Source organism: Callionymus lyra, chromosome 11 (assembly GCF_982586985.1).
Source record: "Callionymus lyra chromosome 11, fCalLyr1.hap1.1, whole genome shotgun sequence".
In the NCBI taxonomy this organism is placed as follows: Eukaryota; Metazoa; Chordata; class Actinopteri; order Syngnathiformes; family Callionymidae; genus Callionymus; species Callionymus lyra.
In genome coordinates, this window is record NC_141828.1 from 14,927,979 (window position 1) to 14,947,679 (window position 19,701).

The following is a 19,701-nucleotide window of genomic DNA, read 5'->3' on the forward strand; positions in this document are numbered from 1 at the left end:
TAGTTACAGATGATCTTTCTTAGATATAATACATTAATCCCTCTAAAGATCTGCTTCAGGGAAATTAGGTTTCAGTTCATAGCAGACAATAGAAGGTACAGAAGTTTCATAAAAGCAAGAGCAAGAACAAAGTGCAAATAAAAAGAACAAGGACAAAAATAAAGAGCATAGTTCAAAAGAAATAACACAAAGACCTTAAAAGGATACAAATACTAACAACAATGTATCATCCCTTCACTCTGCTCCGGCTCCCAAATTCAGAATTATGAAAATAAATAATTGATTTTGGTTACAATACAAAAAACACATTTGAAGACACGGAATTAAAAAGTATGAATGTATATAAAATTCATGTTATTCCTGACTAGACTTAAAACTTGAATAGCTTTATTTTAAGGACTTTAAATTGCAGCCTTTTTTATTTTTTTATTTTAAGCCAGTCACGAATAAGTCAGAAAAGTTTAATTTCATTACGTTTATTTTGATTTTGTGAAGTCGTACTGATTAATAAGACGAGATATTTCTGGTTCCAATGAGCATTTCCGGTACTGGGAGTTTCAAACCTAAAACAATTGAGATATTTGAGTAGAAGTTGTGGTGGATTATGCAGACAGGTGCAGAAAACTTTGTTTATAACCGTCAAGGGATTCAAAAGATTAAAGAAATCAGTTGAATTTAGGTCAACATTGTATAGACAAGAATAACAATCAAAATCAATCAAATCTATTGGATCAAATCTTTGATATCTACAGATCTTAAAAACCTCTCTTATGTGTTTAATTTTTTTTTTTTTCAGAATTTAAACCACATGCTGAAATGAGATGAACAATTTCACTAAAAAAAAATCTACATTCAATACTGTATTATGGATTATGGATTATTGTTGTCATATCCAGGAAGGGAAACCCTAGTTGCCATGTAAACTCTGTTGTTGTCACCAACTCTAAACAACATTTAATCTATAGATTTCATAAAAAAAATTAAGCTAATAAATGTATTTTTCCAATCAAATAAACTTTTGCTTCACTATCAAACAAAGCAAAAATACGATAAAAGATATAGGACGACTGTTTTCTGACGTCCCATCTGCCTAAAGAAACACGTTGGTTAGAGTGTAAAGTTATTGATTATTCTCCAGTTAGTGGCAAAGAAATGTGCGACTGGTTATCGACACCTCACATCTTATCAACAGAATTGACCCGAACCACGATCGAGAATTGTGATTTCTCCTCTCGTCATAACAGCGGATTGTGGATTTTTTTTTTTGTTTTCATTGTTTCTGCTGCTGTGAGTCGAGGTGATGTTGTTGATTTATTTGTTTTTCTTCCCAAGCTGCTCCGTCTGAGTCCAACCGACCAACAATCCGACTCAATTGTCTCTTCAGGAATCCAGCCACAGGTGTTTTGCAAAAATAAAAAAACAGGTCTCGCGTAGAAACATGTTGATCTTTTCACCTTGAATGTGCAAAGAGTGACATTTATAAGAAACTTTCAAAATCCATTTCTTTTTTACTGCATTGTATTGAAAAAAACAAAGCTTTCAGTTGTTTAATTGCCCGACAGGTTTTATTCATCAAACAACCGAACAACGTGATGTTCATCTGATTCTGGAGAGTTTCGTGGCCAGAAGTTGTCGGCACGCAATTAACTTTTTGGCAAAAGATGTCTCACTTCGGCCACGGGCTCTAAAAATCTCCGGCGCGAGCCGCCATTGTCCAGGCAAATTCTGCTTTAATTTCCGTCTTCCTGCTTTTCACACTGACTGTGAAAGTACCGGAAAATACAGCTCCACCAATTATTGCCCTGCTGGGACATTGTATTCATGCCAGTGCCGTGTTTTGTCCGAGTACACCAGCATTGTTTTGTTGAAAGCATACTGGTCATTTACTGGGTTATGAAGAAAAGTCCTGCTGTCTGCTCGGTGTCCATTATATCGGTCACCTCTGACCCGAAAGCCGGCTTCAAAGATAGACTCTCTCGCTACACAGGACCCTTTTTTACCGCTTTTTTCCTTTGAAGCTCCGCTTTTGATCAGCGCTCTTATCCTGCATCTAGCCCTCTGTTTGCTCCACAAAAGTGGCTACTGAATGAATTCAGAGCCGAGGGAGTATTGTTTGCCGGTGAGATGCAACAAATTTGTGTTTGAAATGTCTGGAATAAATTTTCGAGTGGGACACTAGTGGAGACATGTGAGACTTATTTATCCGGTTCCTCCTTAGATGTTTTTTTTGCCTTTTTGCGATGTTAAAAGCAGATTTTGCTTTTTGTAAATTAATAAGTAAAAAGGCAAGAAGGAAAGCAAAGTGCCGAACTTCATGAAAATATTAACTATAACTTTTTTTTTTTTACTAATAAAACTACAAGACTTTCTCACTTAATGTAGTTTTACCGCTAGATCATTTATTAAAATACAAAGTATTTGCTACATGTGGTAACTCTTTCTATTTCTAAGCTATATAAGTGGTAGCGGTAAGACTCTATGTTGTAATTACAATGTCATTACAGAAAACTTTTTTACAATCTGAAAAGACATACAATTCAACTTAATACAGTGTTATTACAATGTAATAAGACAGTTTTTACTTAAAGTAAAATGTGCACAATTTATAATCCTTGTAATAATTCCACATACATGATTATAAACCTATAAATGAAGTATTTCATTGTGTCTTATGAATTTGTTTGCTATGGAATACAATCAAGACCTCATGAAAACTGTAAACAAGTGTATTTTTGTTTGTATATTATGAAAATTATATTTGTATTTTGTGTAATTCTGTTGTTTTAATTAAGGCAGTATGTATGATTTATTTCAAAATACATTAATCCCGAGTATCCTGAAAAATACTTGTTTCAATTTTCCACCTGGAAACATCTCTTCATAGATACTTGTGAAATACATCTTATTAATATTTACGATGCTTAACAATGATCAAGGTTTCAAAAGTGTAATGTTTTTATTTATTCGTCTGTTTTGGACATTTATCAACAACATCATGAACTATTCTTCATGTTTGTACATTTATTTGAGATTTTGAAAAACATCATGATATCTGTTAGACATCTTTAAGTTGTGCCGGTGAAGACTCGATGGTTGGAAACTGTTTTGCTGTGTTGGTCTCTCCAGAGCTTCAGCATTCATGTCGGGCAGCAATTAATTGAAAGCCGACCCGAGTGATCCCGATGATCGCTCTGAAGTGTGTTTGCTTGAAAATACCTTAATTGTCTCCAACATGGTTTGTTACTCGGATGGAAGTGTTGACCGTCACTGAGGGAGGGATTTAGTTCAGAGGAAAACTTCAGGGATGGATTCCATCTTTGAAACTCGTTCAGTCCCCTGCGGTCACCCCCCGAAATCCACTGTTTCAGATTCAAGTCAAACCATCAAATTAATTGTTGTTAATGATAAAGTGGTTTGCCAAAAAACCTTGCAACATACTTGATTACTCGTGACTACAATTTAGTTTAGTAAAAACAAATGTTACTTTCCACACTTTTGGTCCAATTGATTCACCACAACGACCACAAACTGAACAAGCTGTCTTTTATTTCATCTGGAATTGTACATTACATCAACAAGCCATGTTTCTAAATATATTCCTGATGTGCTGCTTTTTGTTTCATCCAACGAACACTCTATCCACAGACTGATCGATGTAGTTTACACATTGAATTTTCTCCAAATCAGTTTTAAATTTTGAAGAAAAAAAACATGAGGTGCTCTCTTTAATAAATGAGTTAAAGTATTTAGGTGTCAATTGTAATAAATGTAAACGACATTTCTCAAATTTATAGTTTAGTAAGTACAATTACACAGATTTATTTTCCATTCATTCAGTCATTCATTCATTTTCTACCGCTTTATCCCTTAGCCCATGGGGAGACTGGATTTTATCCCAGTTTCATAGGGCAAGAGGCAGGGGACACCCTGGAAAGGACGCCAGTTTATTTGTCACTATAATTGTGTGAATACTGAGCTGCATCTCCTCCTACAAATTTTATCCGATTTGAACCATTCAAACTTTTATCAATTTGTCTCGTTCCCGAAATGCGGGCTATCGTCTAGCTCTCTTTTATCTCTTTTAACTGTTTATTCTATTCCTCCTTTTCTACCCTTTTTTTCTCCCATTCACTTGAATGGTAAAACTCTTCAACTCATGTTTCAACTCCTTTCACTTTGATCTTCAGGTACATTCATGTACTCACTCAAACCTAGAAACTTCAACGTATATCAACACACTTGACTACTAGATACAATTGTATTATGGGATGTTTACCGAGTCAGCATTCACACTGCATTTTCTTCTGGAAATGCACATTTTTTAGTTTTGTTTTTGGAATGTTGTCTCCATGCTCATCTTCAGGTACTGTTATACCAGAACATATGCCAATAAAATAAAGAAATTCCTTTTTTTTTTGGAAACTCAAGTGTTGACTTTAAAGCAGCGTTATATGTAATCTTTTAATTCCTCTTCTCTAACACTGCTCTTCAAACTGCTTTGTAGCAGTGAGTCAGGATCTGAATTTGAATTAATTTCCTAATTTGTCCTCTCAATAGTTTTCATGATGTTAAAGTGAAATGTTGTGCACCAGTTCTAAACCCTGCTATTGACAGAGATTAAGGCAGGTGAATAAGAGAGTGCAGCCATGGTGGATCAGGTGGAGACGACAGACATCGAGAGAAGCAGCAATAGTTTCACCTTTGTAGTTAATTAATCATTAATGTGTGTAATGAGGATCAGAGTAGATAAGTGGGACAAATGCAGGTGAGAAGTTTGTACTAAATAAGTAATAAGGTAGGATGGAGAGAAGAGACATAGGATGCTTTGGATGAGGATCATACCAAGACATTTGAGATGATGGAGACAGTAAATCAGGTTTGTAGATTTGGTCATTGAGGGGATGGACGGGACAAGCATTGTGATCAAGGATGGTCACTTCCTTTTGCAACCTCCAATAGGAGATGACAAAGTTTGTGAAAATAGACAGTTGTGGCCTTCAGTTTGGTTTTGCCATGTTTGGACTGGAGGTTCTAGGGAGTCTACTGGCTCTTCCATGTCGATCCACTGCCTTGACCAGCATCCCCGGTGACCTCCCCACCCCCTACCCCAGCACCACCACCATGTGAACATTCTCGATCGTCTGCCCCATTTACAACGTATAGCTTTCCCCAACAATCCCTTTCCGTGTCCCCGACTGAACAGTTGATAGCGGGTTCACCGGCAGCACAGAGAGTCTCGAGATTATGTTAAGTAATTCAAGGCGCGATGAGAGACGAGCCGGCCACCGGTGACAGCAGGTTTAGAAGGTATGTAGGTCACTCACGGAGGGGTGGTGTGTGGGGTGTGGGGGGGGGTGCGGTCTCGTTTGCATTTCCTCTTCCTGTATCTATTTTTGTGTTGTCTCACCTCTACACTTAATCAGCTACACACTTTTATCCTCCGTGGCATCTCTCCTGTTCCGTGGTTCAGGTCTTAAGAAGTGGAAGAAGAAACAGACTGGAAACCGTTTTATTTATTGTCACTGGTCGAAAGAATTGTTAGAAAAAAATGTTTTTTTTATCCGTCTTTCTTTTTTAAAACCACCTTCATGTCCCCCTTGCGTCAGAGCCTAACCCCAGAGCAGATGGTGTCCTGTTCTGTTTCCGTCATTCACGCGAGCACTCTCTCCGTGGCTCCTCGTCCCGCCCGAGCCGGAGTAATGAGTCTTTTCCACTCACTTCAGAAGGACCCTCTTCCCCTTGTTCCCCCGTCCCCGGCCCCCCGTCCCACCGCAGACTCATTGCGAGGTCTCTCAAGGCCGCGGGGGAGCACACTTGTGTCCACAACCCCTCGGCCCTTTCACCAAAAGGAAGGAGAAAAGGCGGAATATTAATGAAGAGCTTTTTTTTTTCAGAACGGCAGTGGAGTGGGGCGGTCGCCTTGTGTTTACTGAGCGGACTTGTTTTCGTGTCTCTAGCCGGCAGGTTACAGCTCAGTGCTCTTTAATTGGCTCAGATTGTCAGACAGTGTTCCGTCTCAAAGAAAAGAAAAGTCTAAACTCTTAACCCACTGGCACAGAATTCCCTCTTTTTTTTTTTGTTTTGTCTTTCAGAGTGGCGGCCCATGCGGCTAAGCTATTCACAACAGATTACTTTGAAAAACATTAACATATGAAAATGAGCCGCTTTCCACGTTTATTCCGCTCATTACTTTCTTAGGGGTCGGTGGACTTGTTGAGCTTCACTTGTTATTGATTTGTTTAAGCAGGAAGACGTCTTTAATTATCCTTTGCTGTACACACAATGGGCACAAAGCTATTAATCCACTCTCCGAGACCACCCACTTTACGCTCTGAAGTTTCCTACTCGTGTACTTCCCAAGACACTCGAGCAAACTGTCGTGGAGTGGGACGCCAATTATTTGACCCGTCTGAGATCATACTCGGGTCACTCCACCATCCGGCGCCTTTTGTTTCTGTTTCATTAGTAGAACAATGGCAATTAAAATAGCTTGTTATTATGTATAGCACCTTTTTAAAGCTAACAAGGATGTTAAATTGTATCAAAAAATATTGAAAAGGTGAAATTATTGCATGTTTTTATGTCATTTTAAATGAGAAATCTCCACTTTATAATCATTTAACCCAAAGTCCTACGTATATTAAATCAAAATCCACATTTTAAATAATAACTATAAGTATTATTATTAATGTAAAAGTTAGAATTAAAGCCCTTCCCACTGTTTTAATTAACAATTATATGATATCGCTATTTAAAAGAACAAAGGGATTTCTTCTTAAACAATTTATATTGTTTTACGGTTTAATTACCTTCAATAACACGTTTATTTTTTCATGTTAAGTGAATTAACTTAAATATTAATTGAATTGTAATTCTTGGGTGAAGTTTACAATTTTGAATATTTGTAAAGTTTTGAAGACTAAAACTTAAATTGTGTTTATCTTCAAATACGTTAAAAAGAAAAAGGTTTTGTGTTTAAATAATTGTACATCAAATGAAGTTCATCTTGTCGAGTGGTTAAGAGTTTAATAGCCTTAAGGTTGTCCATTTCTTACAGGTCATATGTGCCTTACATAATCTTTAAAAAAAAAATACTTTTGTTCTACATGTTTTTAAGATAACCCACACACACACAACGTGCGCAACACAGTTGGTGTATAGAAGACAAGGGATCATTATAGAAGCACTTCATCCGACACTGGCTTTCGCCCAAGGCTGTTTTAGACAAACCACAATCATAAACATTCAAATATTCACTCATTAATCCAGAGAGAGACTTGCACTTCCACCGGTCAAGTCCTTCAACCGGTGAAATGTATCGCCGTGGGAAATCATGTGGGAACATCAGAGGTTAAAGCTTGAGCAAAAACATTTGTAAAATAAAATAGGAGCTCAAAGCTTTGATAGGAGGGGGAAATAGAAACGGATCAGGTATGTTTTCAGTCAAATTGTGACCTCGGAATTGTTATGAATTAACCTATAATTGTTAAATTTGGATGGATCTGAGTCGTTTTTAAGAACCATCCATTCATTTTTCTCCCCCTGTCCAAGGCCAAGTTGTGGGGCACTAGTCAGATACAGCCTTGGGTTTGATGAGAGATGATCAAGGCTGCACTTGGCAGTAGAATACCGTGGTAAAGATGTATATGAAGCCTTAGAGGGAAAACTGCTAAGGACATCAGGCTTCGCTAGTGGGATGAGCATGCTAATTCAAATAAGTCAAATGTGCAATTCCAGGTGGACATCGTGCTGTCCATCATCGTGGACGTTCAATCAGCACTTAAAATTCACTTTAAAAATCTTCATATCAAGGTAATCAAAGTGTAGTCACAGCAATATTTATTAGAGAAAACAGAACCACAGTCTTTATGCTGCTCATGAATACTGTATATATTGTATGGAAATACAAAATCAAAACACACAACATTAATGTTGCATCTCCAGTTATGAATGACCCGCAATTTCCCTCTTCCCTAAAGCCTCTTATCTCAAGACACTTTCCATTCTAAGTAAGACTATATGGGAAAAAAGAAAAACAGACCCCAGCGAGGGAAACACAGTGTGACTGTGGCGAGGAAAAACGTCCTTTTGTAGGGCAGAAGTCTTGAGCAGAACCAGAGTCGGTGTTGACAGCCTCCTGCTGTGACTAGGTGGATGGAGGGTAGACAGATGGATGGAGAAAAGGAACAGGGAGGAAAAAGAAGTGCCGTCATATCTCTGAAATATCAAGCACATGGAGTCTCTTCCTGCTGGAACATCTCGGAAATTAATCTACAAGAGACACAAATTAAAAGAAGATCCTTCTAAATAAAGACTGCAGTGGATCTAATGAGCCTGTTTTCTCAGATTTAAATTTCTTATCTAGTGAGATTTTTTAAAATATACTGTTTGCTTGTGGAAATTTACCATTTTTTGGCCGAGAACTTTGGCCCTGGATTTCTTCTAGAGTTTGATCCAAGAGATTTTTTTTTTCATAAAAAAGAACCTTAACCCTTGTGTTATCTCTGGGTCAACTTGAACAACCTTCTTGAAATACATATGCAGTGGTGGAGGTCGTTCACGTTGGCCCAGAGACAACACAAGGGATACCTCAAACACATTTGTTTTTTTGGCTATCGGGTCATCTTGATCCTGAGATAACACAAGAGACACCTCAAACACAGTTGTTTTTCTGGCTATCCAGTCATCTTGACCCTGAGATAAAACAAGGGATACCTCAAACACATTTGTTTTTCTGGCTATCCAGTCATCTTGACTTCGAGATAACACAAGGGATACCTTAAACATAATAGTTTTTATGGGTATTGGGTCATCTTGATCCTGAGATAACACAAGGTATACCTCAAACACATTTGTTTTTCTGGCTGTTGGGTCACCTTGACCCTGAGAAAACACAAGGGATACCTTAAACATAATAGTTTTTCTGGGTATCTGGTCACCTTGACCCTGAGATAACACATGGGATACCTCAAACACATTTGGTTTTGGTCTACCGGGTCAACTCAACCCAGTGATAACACAAGGGATACCTCAAACACATTTGGTTTTGGTCTACCAGGTCAACTCAACACAGTGATAACACAAGGGATACCTCAAACACAATTGTTTTTCTGGCTATCGAGTCACCTTGACCCTGAGATAACACAAGGGATACCTCAAATAAAATTGTTTTTATGGCTATCCTGTCACCTTGACCCTGAGATAACACAAGGGATACCTCAAACACATTTGGTTTTGGTCTACTGGGTCAACTCAACCCAGTGATAACACAAGGTTTAAAGCCTCTCAAGGCTGCATCCTGAATTCTTTCTGACACTCTCAGGCTTAAAGCATGTCGCTCTGGTGACTGTTGTTTGACTGCGAGCAGCTGGGCATCCATGTACGGCTCGATGGGATCAAAGCTCCAGGGTAGGTTTGTGCTCAGCAGATGAGCGCACACTGTCTTACGGTTTGTGGATCAAATGGAAAAGAACAAAGTCTGACAACGTAAAGCCGAGGCGCTCCTCCGCCACCTCCATCGATCCATTTCTCGCTCCTTCACTCCTTTGAACACCAAGAGTCGACTATGCGACAGGGAGATGTCATGTGGCTGCGTGACAAAAGGGAACCTCCTGCTCCGCCGTCAGCTTCTGTCTGGAACATTAGGCCGAGACAGTTTCCATGCTGCCATGTGCCCGGGACCGCTGGGGACTTCCATCTCTGCGGGCCCCGCTGAAGTCCACTGACAAGAACATTAATGGTGCAAAAGGGAACCACTTCGGAGTACACCTCGCGAAAATCAAATATCCTGCTCCAGCGAATAGAATATTAGACTTTTCTTTTTTTAAGCAAATACCAATTTATATTGAAAAAATAAATCATATACAAGAAAGCAAATCAGGACAGGATTAATCGAAGGGTTTATTTTGCCTGGGATTTCAGTTTTTGCATTGTTTTTGCATGTTTAAGCATTATTTGTATAAAAATGAGGACTTTGAAAGAGTTAAAAAAGTTTTGTTTCCAGAATTTTTGTTTTACTCATTTTCATAAATCAAGCATCACACGATAATGTTAATTCAGAGAAAATCAGTTTTATATCAGTATATATATGTCACAGTACAGATTGGAATCCAGTAGGGTCTGGAATCCTTCTAGTACAGATTGGAATCCTGCTACTGAACTGGGATCTGAATATTGGAATTCCAATCTGTCCTAGTAGGATTCCAGATTCTACAAGTGAATTCCAATCTCTACTAGGAGAGATTGGAATCCTACTTCTGTATTGGGATCTGAATATTTGAATTGTCCCAGGACAAATGGGAATTCTACGAGGACATTCTCCAATTCTAATAGGAGAAATTCGGATTACATCAAAATGTTTTGGAAAATAGACTGAATCATTTCACCACCTAAAATGTAAGCATAGGTAAGCCTACATTCGCCATTACTATTCTAGGTGAATTACTTCATATTTAAGATATCTGATAACCTTTCTCTCAATACACATTGTAACCATGGGGACAGCCGTCTGGTCCAGGTCATAGACCTTATTCATTTGGACCATTGCGGAGATTGGAATTCCAATCTGTAATAGTAAATATTGGAATTGTAGTAAAAGTTCTAGTAGGTTTCCAGATCCGACCGGATTCCAATTTGTACTGTGACATATATACAGTATATACAGTGATAATATGACTTTTTTTCCTTTTGTTCTGTGTGGTCCGGTAATTAATGTCTCACATACCAATACTGGTCTCTGAACTAGACGTCTGGGACTGCTGCTCAACATCGACAACAAATCAATAAACAGCTTCATTAATTTTGGTCTATTTCGGGATTAATTCCTAAAATAATACTGCGTACCCTCACAATAAAATTCATCAATAATTGTTATTAAGTATTCTATTAGAAAGGGATTATTTAATTGTTTGTTGTGGTTTTTATTCGTAACAAAACTCTCCACTAAATGCGGAAAATGGCTTATAATGAGTCTTGTTCAAATAAATTGTAGCTTCGCCTGAATTCTATGGTGCAATGCACTAATGCTGACCAACAACACTCCCTCGCTTGTCTAATGAATGATTAAAAAGAACTGGTGTGGGGGGGCGGGGGTGGAGGGTTGTGTAATTTTCTGCCTGTCTGCATACAAGGGTGACTTATGCCCGAGTCTTTGTAGAAAATATGACCCTGGCCATCTCAAACCAAGAGATGAAGAGACCCAAAAAAAAGCTAATTGAATCCCTTAACTAACTTTTTTTTAAGCGATTATTATTTTAAACTGGTTAATAAAATACTTTATTCCAACTATAAATATATGAACACCTCAAGGATGAAGGCGAAACCCTCGAGGTGGCGGAACTTTCTCCTTCCATCCTGTCTGCTGTTTTTCCTGCTTCCCGTCTTCGTCAGACCTCTGTGGACTGTTCCTCTCGTTCTTGGGAATGTTGACTGGAGGCGTTTTTTTTTTTTTTTCCCCTTCGCCGCCCCATCTTGTTTATGTGTTTACCACCCTCCGCTCACATCCTCCTCTAAATGATGGCCCCGCCACTGTCAGCACAAACAGAAGTCAGATTAGTTTGTAAGGCGGCCAACACTGCCCTCTCTCCTCAGGGCCCACATCAGCTTCATTGGACCCTAATCGATGAAAATTCAAAGCCTTATTTTGATCAGATATTAAACGACCAATAATGAAGGAGCATATTTCTTACAGAGAAGCTGGTTGTGTACTTTGGGGGGAACAAGGGTGTGTAATGAGAAAGAAAATGCTGTATCTTGGCTTTTTGAGGCCACTTTTTTGAAATGACTAAATCAATAGTTTAGGATATAACAGCTTTTCTTTTTTTTCTGCAAAAGAGAAAACTTTCTCAATTCTTCAGTTTTCTGCAGCTTGACCTCAGATGGTTTCATTTTACTTTTTCGCTTCTTAATGTCAACCCTCAACGGTGAACTTTTGGTGATAAAAGCAGATATTAAATCCTTTTTCCGGAGAAGACGATCAGTTTTGTGTGAGGACGTAACCAGGGCAGCATCATTTGAAGGTCTATCTGTGACGTCCATATATTTAGTCGTGACGTCTGCGTGTTAGATTAGTTTCATATTAGTCCCTTGTTACCTTATTGTAGTGAAGTGTTGATGAAGCTTCATGATGTGTCATGTTGTTTAGAGGTCAGTAGGTGGCGCCATCAGTTTAAAAATGATGTGATTTAACTAAGGAAAATAGTGCAAAGACCGCCATCTAGTGGACTCTAATAAGAAATAATGACACTGCTTCATGAAGCTTCATCAGACCATCACTACTTTATTGCCCAAGAACCGGCAAACATTTTCAAATAAATATAAACTCACTCCAAGTTAGGTTATAAAGCAATGTTTACTTCAGCAAAACTTTAAATATATATTGTTATTGGACTGTGCTTGACATCACTTGAAGCGACAATATTAGAATGTATAGTTTTTTCTCGCAAACAAACAATATTTGAAGCACCATTACCAAAAAACTGCCATATACATTTGTATACTCAAGGAATGTAAGGGCTTGTGTTGTGTCAATTTTCTCCCTTTCGCCCTTGCATTATCTCAGGTTGAAGCTGACCCGAAAAACAAACTTTTGGTTGTGGTATCCCTCTGGTTGGGTCAAGATGAGGAGCTGTCATGATGTATAGTGTAGAGAGTTGGTACCAGAGACAGAGTTGAAGATACTTAGGTCTTCATTTAGAAAGACTGGGCTGACAAATGTCAAAAGTACTTGAGATAAAGAAGGACATGAAGAAGAGAGATGACCTTAAGAGGATGATCAAGGTATGTTTAGTTGGTGGAAGAAGAACATTTAAGTAGTCAGTAACCAAAGCACTTCTCTTTTTCATTAGCCAACTTTTTTTCTTTTTTTTAAAGTAACTTTGCCTCCTAAACTATTGGTAATAAATCGCGCCTGTTTTCTTCCTGTTGTCACTATTTGCGAACACTGTCACTTCCTCCCACGGGTGTTTCCTCGCCCCCGACAAAACAAACGCACAAGAGTGAAATCAGGGTTGCTTCATCCTTCCTGCTCTTTAATCTTTCTTTCCTGGGAGTCGTGGGTCCATCAGGGATTTACAAAGCTAAACGCCATATTGTTGCATCAGTGTATTGTTATTCAGAGTCGGAAAGGAACCTGCTGGACCAGATAGACGCAAGAGTCGGGGATGCTAATTCAAGCAGTGCAGTTTAGTGTCCTGGACCGCAGGTTCATGAAATCGGGTAATCTTCCCGACTCTCGAGCTGTTAGCATCCGCGACTCCGCGAGCACCGATTGTTTTCTCTCAGAGCAAGCGGTTGTATTTGTTTACATCATCGCCGGACCGCCTGGGGAGGGTGGTTATTTTTATGATGTGCTTTGTTTGGTTGATTGTTGTTGCAAAGAGGGAAGCGGCGAGGTTAGCTGGGGGAGCAGGGGTAGAATGAGTTGTGCAACCGCAGAGATAACAGGCAGGATATAGTGGAGGGGGAACGAGGGGGGAAACGAGGGGTTCTTAGGCTGCCTTACAGGGATGGCAGTCTGTAATTAATTTTGCATGCATCTCTCTCTCTCTCTCGTCTCTCAGATTTGTGTTGTTCTTTAAGTTTATCCTTTTAGGAAAGAGTTACTTTCCAGGCAAGTTTCCAGAACTCATAATTTAAAGTTACACTTCAAGATTGTACGCTTCAAATTTTACTGGCGTATAAAAACAAGAAGTGAAAGTGTTTGTCATCGTAATTTATGGACGTAGAATCCTGTAGAAATTCAGAGATAACGTGATCTTGGAAACTTTGTCTACAATAATAATATGAGTTACACAAATGCTTAACTGGGTCGCTGTAATAGTAGGTGCGGGGTTGGTGGTTAAAATTCGGTCCTATAATGGGTGTGTTTTGGAAAGAATCTGGCGATACTACAGGGTAAACAATACAATATTTTTTGCGATATTTTAGGAACAAAGATATAAGATAAGGCATTATCCAAGAACTTGACTCTTGTGTTGCAGAATTTAAAGACCGTTGTAACTGTTTTTCTGTTTTGAAATCAAAATATTTTTAAGAAATATATATATAATATATAAATTGAGTCGACTGTATCCTCTCGTCCTTAGTCATTGCTGGGATCTTTCAGGGTTTTATTGTTCCTTTAGCTAAGGAGGACATTATGACTAAAGCCATCTAGCTGCTGGAAGTATAATTACAACACAAAACATAACAAACCTGTGTATATGGTAATATATATATAGATATATATATATATAAATCAACCAATATATTTTTTGATCATTTTATGACTTGAAAGCCCCAGAAAAAACAAATTGGGTAATAAAAAAAGAGTCGATGAAGTGCTGCTGAATATCGATACAGTATCGAGAAAAAAAAGATTAGGATGTCTTGCCGTATCTTTATTTTCTAGCACCACTAATGTGTGTATGACCATGGGGGGGAGCATTTCCAGTGTTCCCAAGAGTAGCTATGGCTACGAACTTAGCCTACCACCATAAATCCATAATGCAATGAGTAACTCATCCAAATGCAAACGTTTATCATAGAACTGATACAATGTTTTCTGTTTCAGATGTCGCTGAAATCCACGATCCTGGCACCAGCAATGACGGTAAGAAGACAACGTCTTCCCTGTTAAAATTGTCAAGATATGAGGGGCAGAGGTCAAGAGAGCAATATGAGCCAGGGGAAGATGAAGAGCAAACTGATGGAGCTGTTCGAGGACAGCACTGATGTGTGTTAGATGCTTTGTTGATAAACGAGACGGCCGAGTTTTGAACCAGTTGGAGTTTACGAGGGGATTTGAGAGGTCGACCAAATAAAGGAGCTTCGCAGAGGAGAGTATTAGTCGATATGAAGGTGCTTTTTGGGGTGAGACAACAAGGGTGGGACAGGGAAGTAAGGAGACGGCAAACTTTCTGAAATATCTTCCCAGAGTATATTACCGGTGTCCTAACCATAGTCTATGGGTGATTTCACTCTCAGGGTCCAGGGCCAAGTTAATTATGGCCCCAGACTTTGGCCACTTGACATGACAAGCCATTTACAGCAGTGTGGACTTAAGGTAATCTCCAACTACGCGTTGGTCTGCTCAGAGGTCTTTTTTAAATTTTAACATGACCTATAAAAACCTTGTTATTGGTCCAAACCAACGTCTTTGTCGTTTCTATTTTGCTCACAATGTTTGTGTCTTCAACACATTATTTTGGTATTTTTTACAGGTCATGCTTTCAAATCTTTGCTATGTATTTGGTAACTTTTGTCCTCTGTTTTCCCTCTTTTGTACTTTTGTACCTCTTTTGTTCAGAGGGGATAAAAGACGATGTCGCAGCCTCAGAAGAACCTGAAACTAATCTCACTGACAGCACTCAGTCCAAAGGTAAAAATGTCAGATTCCTTAAAAAAAAAAAAGTCCTTCGCTTGTTCGCCTTCTCTCCTCCACCTCAAAGTCCATCCGTCTGTCTCCATCTTGTAGCCTTCAGCTTGTTTGTTCCCTCTCAGGGCTGAAACGCATGTGCGAATCCTCTCCTCCCACTTCAGGTCCTCGGCAACGACCCTGATATTTCGGCGTAAATGTGTCAGCGCGTCTTTGGAGATTGAGTTTGATAAATTACCTGTGAAGTAAACTATCAGCATTTAATAAATCAACTTGTGCGTCGCCTATTATTTTAACAGACAGACGGTAGGCGTAATAATCATGCCAATAAATCATGGCTGATAAGAATACCACACGGTTGTTATGCTCCAAGTCTCCACCGAGATTCCCGGGAAATATCTCTCCACAAAAGTATTTATAGACTATTGTAATCCCTTTTTTTGACACAACTTCTGTAAACGGATTGTTGGGTTCAACAAGCAGAAGATGGTTTGAAATAGATTGACGGAGACAAACAGGTTGGTGTTGGATGTTGCCGGCTTAAACAATGCCAGACAGAAACGAGAAGTTTCCTGTTGAACAACAGGCCGCATCAGAGTGAGGCGCATTGAAGGGAACAGAAGGGTACACAGTGTGCGCCTGAAATTAGAGACGAGAATCAGATGAGACGACGATCCATCAGAGGAGTCAACCCCGTTTTCTGAAGAGTTATTGGAGGTACCGGAGCAAATGGATAAATCCCAGTTTCAGCATGTGTCTCATGCATCACTCTGTCCGTCAAATCCATTCACTGTCGCACGGAGTATGTGACGCAACCTTTTTCTTTAAAAAATCTGCTTCCAGTTTCCAGGAGCTTCAGAAAATCTTCACACAATCACCCATTTTGCAAATGTGATTTTCCACTCACCATCATGTTGACTAGGGGTGGGGATTATTTACAGAGTAATCAGTCTTTTTTTGGAGTTATAGGCAAAAAATGCATATCCATTTTAATTTAGTGACTGATGCCCCTTTGTCGTAGCCTTTATCTTGGTCCAAAAGGACACCTAAGACCATCCAAATACCTCTGGTAGTGCTGTGTAATATTTTTTGGGTAGATTTACAGATGAGCAGAATGAAGATATTTGGATGTTTTTAAGTGTTTCTTTTTGGATGAAGGTAAGGCCAACGTCAACTTAGCATCAGTCCCTACGTTAAAATGGACATACATTTTTGCCCATAATTTGTAAAAGGAAAACTATCACTTTAAGGTTTGACACTATTTGAATCATTTTAATTACTTTATTATTATTCACTATTAATGAATATTGAAAAAAAGAGTTGGAACATGTGACCAAACTGTTCATAAGGGTCCCATCTTGAATTTATATCTCACAAAGGTGATACTTTGGCAAAAATTGAAGTAGAAAGAGTATCATGCACATTCTATAAGTACCATCACCACTATTTTCTGTCTTTTCTTTCTGTTAGGATTTTTTTTTCTATTTTTACCCCACCCTGTGACTGCCCCCTTTCTAGACGTGTCCATACACCTAATTTAAGGAATTACCAAATAGCTCAGTAGCTGGTTGATTGTAAAAACTTGAATTAAGTTTTCGATTAATTATAGCGAAACATTATTGAAGGAAACTCACTGATCGAGAGGATTTTATCACATTTACTTAACCACATAAAGTACTCAATCATTGCCTGGTCTGAGCTGGAAAAATAATTTAGGGACACGACTCCAAACAACCCATAAGCTATTAGGGAGAACTATAACTTTCCTGTTCTTCATCTAAGATTTGCTGTAATTCATTCATGATTGTGTTTTTTTTCTGGTTGTGACAGTTGTTGTGTTCTGTCGTATATTTAATATCTTACGATGCGACATAAAGATGCAACCGAAACAGTTCTTGCTTCAGAGAGAAATCAGACCGACATGAGAATGTACGTTCTGTATTTGCTCTCTCCTTGTACAAGTAAAATCATTTTGACTTTGAATCATCTCTCATATCTGTAATTTGTGTTTAAGCTAAGAGTTAGATTTATATACTGGCAACCATTTAACTCTTTAACTCTTTTTTTTTTTAATCTACAGATGCTAAAGAAAAGAAAGAATGACCAGATGAGGGAAGGACAATCAACCTTATCTGACAGCCAGCAAACTGTGCAAGGGCCTACCACCTGGGGTCACAGCGGCCCGTCGGGAATACGGGGCTCTGACATTGGCCAACATCGTCATTCTCCCACCTTTATTTGGCTTTCTCCACCTTTGTTTAAACCTTCCTCTCCATTCAAGTTTATGTCAGAATGTACCTACTATAGGACTTGAACATATCAGCCAGAAAAGATGAGCCATACCTCACTGTGTGTTAGCCATTTGCTCCCGCTTGATGTGATGCGATTAACCAGGTTCAGGTGTGTTTTGTTTGATTTCTCCTGCCGTGCGAGCATGCTGAAGCTGTCGGGACAGACGTGTCTTTTGATTCTGCGGGCGCTAAACATCAAGCTACCTTTTTTCTTTTTTTTTGTTACAACATCTCAAACGCCACGGTGGCAGTCGCACTGACTTCCAACAGTCAAAATCACTGACGACATTCTGAGTTTGTAAAGCTGCAACCTGTCATGTCTCCTCGTGCACGGCTGCCGCTCCTGCTCCCACAAAAAAAAAAAAAAAAAAAAAATCAGCCGATGCTTTGAATCAGACAAAAGGTCTCGGAGGATCTAGAAAAAAAAAACCCCTTCAGGCCTTTTAACTACCAACATCTCCGTTCACGTCTGATCTTAAACGCGGCTTGACTCATTCGACCAGGAAAGAAGCTCATCGGCACACACGCATGCGAAAGAGGATGTGATTGTCTTTTTAACAAATCGGTTAGTCCTAAAATCTGTGCCCTTTATTTTCTAGTGCATGCCAGCTAATTGATTTGAACTTCATTCGAATTCACGCTTCATTTTCTTGTCCCCGATGGTATTGAATAAATCTGCCTTATTTTGTATTAAGCTCAAACGCTCACAATCACACGCATTATAAAGAGGGTGAGAGGAAGAATAATGTACGACCTGCTTGCAGATTCATTTTTAATTTTCACTAAACCATCTAATACTTAATTTCCCCCCCCATAATCCATCAATAATCTAAGTGTTTGTATGATTTATGTATTGCGTTTAGTGGTGCCATTTTAAAGATCGGATGAGTTCACGTTTATGAATTGATGCCTTCATAATTGTTTGCTTTGCTAAAATATAACTGGAACAACTAATAAAGTTTAAGGTGTAGGCTTTGTCTCAGCTTTGTTGTGAACGGTGTCACTTGTTTGTCTTGGCCTGTCACAGATATGTGATTGAACCCTCTTGCTTTCGACATGTAGAGCCAAAAAACAAATACTGTGTCTTGTGATCTCCACCTCCTGTACTGTACTAATGACCCCGAACCTCCATAAGGACTTCAACATCGTTCCTTGAATCCCCCTCTTTCAAAGTTCAAAGAAAATGGAGAGCCTCTCGTGCACCGAAATGGATGGAAATTGGCTAAGATTTGCTTTTCAGAGGCAATTTGAGTACTTTCTCTGACGGGTAAAAGCCGCGTTGAGCCTTCACCGACGGATGTCGCCACACGATGTCTTCTTAACTTTCATTATCATCCAAGTTCGGAGAAAATTCAATTACAGAAAATTAGCTTCAACAATTTACAACTTGTAGAGTTGTTTGAGAGCAAATCGTACAGTCGGAATTAAACAATTTGTAGCAACAATTTGTATTGTTTACACACATTCGACAAGAATTTGTAAACAAACAATGACGCAACAGACTTTGAAAAACACTTTATTTTTTAAACACATTTTGAACATTTAAAATCTTTGTGGGAAACTCTAAAACAAAGCGGGCACTTGGGCGCTTAATATAGACGACTGGTGTTTCTAAAAAACATAACAATGGTCAAAAACGATCTACGCATTATACAAAAAACTTTTTTAATTTAATTAAAATATAGATCTAGTTAGTTGAATAAATAAACAACTGATGTTATTGATACTACTTATTATTATTATTATTATTATTATTATTATTATTATTATTATTATTATTACAGTTTTATTATAAACATATGTTTCCTATGGCGCTTTCCTCGTACCCAAAGATGCTTCACATAAACACGCAAAATGATGAAGATACATACAGAACAAGATACTCAGAAGCACTAATTCAAACCCTAAAAAACCTGGAGAAGTAGAAAGGTAAAAAAAAGAGGGGGAAAATGATTTTAAAAACACAGTAGTGGATCAGTGTCGTGGATGTCCAGGTTTATTATTATTGTTATTGTTGTTGTTTATTATTGATATTGCAGCCTCATTTAATGAGGT

The 19,701-nt window shown here is 38.6% G+C and overlaps 1 protein-coding gene across 2 annotated transcripts in view; it reads left to right on the forward strand.

Moving 5' to 3' along the window:
* Positions 1-18,633, forward strand: part of macrod2 (mono-ADP ribosylhydrolase 2) — a 577,216-nt gene extending 558,583 nt beyond the window's left edge. For both annotated transcript variants that reach the window (XM_087802705.1, XM_087802704.1), the window contains exons 16-18: positions 14,552-14,590; positions 15,287-15,358; positions 17,436-18,633. In XM_087802705.1, the coding sequence (XP_087658831.1) occupies positions 14,552-14,590; positions 15,287-15,358; positions 17,436-17,458 (134 nt within the window). In that variant the 3' untranslated portion in view covers positions 17,459-18,633. The remainder of the gene's footprint in view (positions 1-14,551; positions 14,591-15,286; positions 15,359-17,435) is intronic.
* Positions 18,634-19,701: the final 1,068 nt, after the last annotated feature.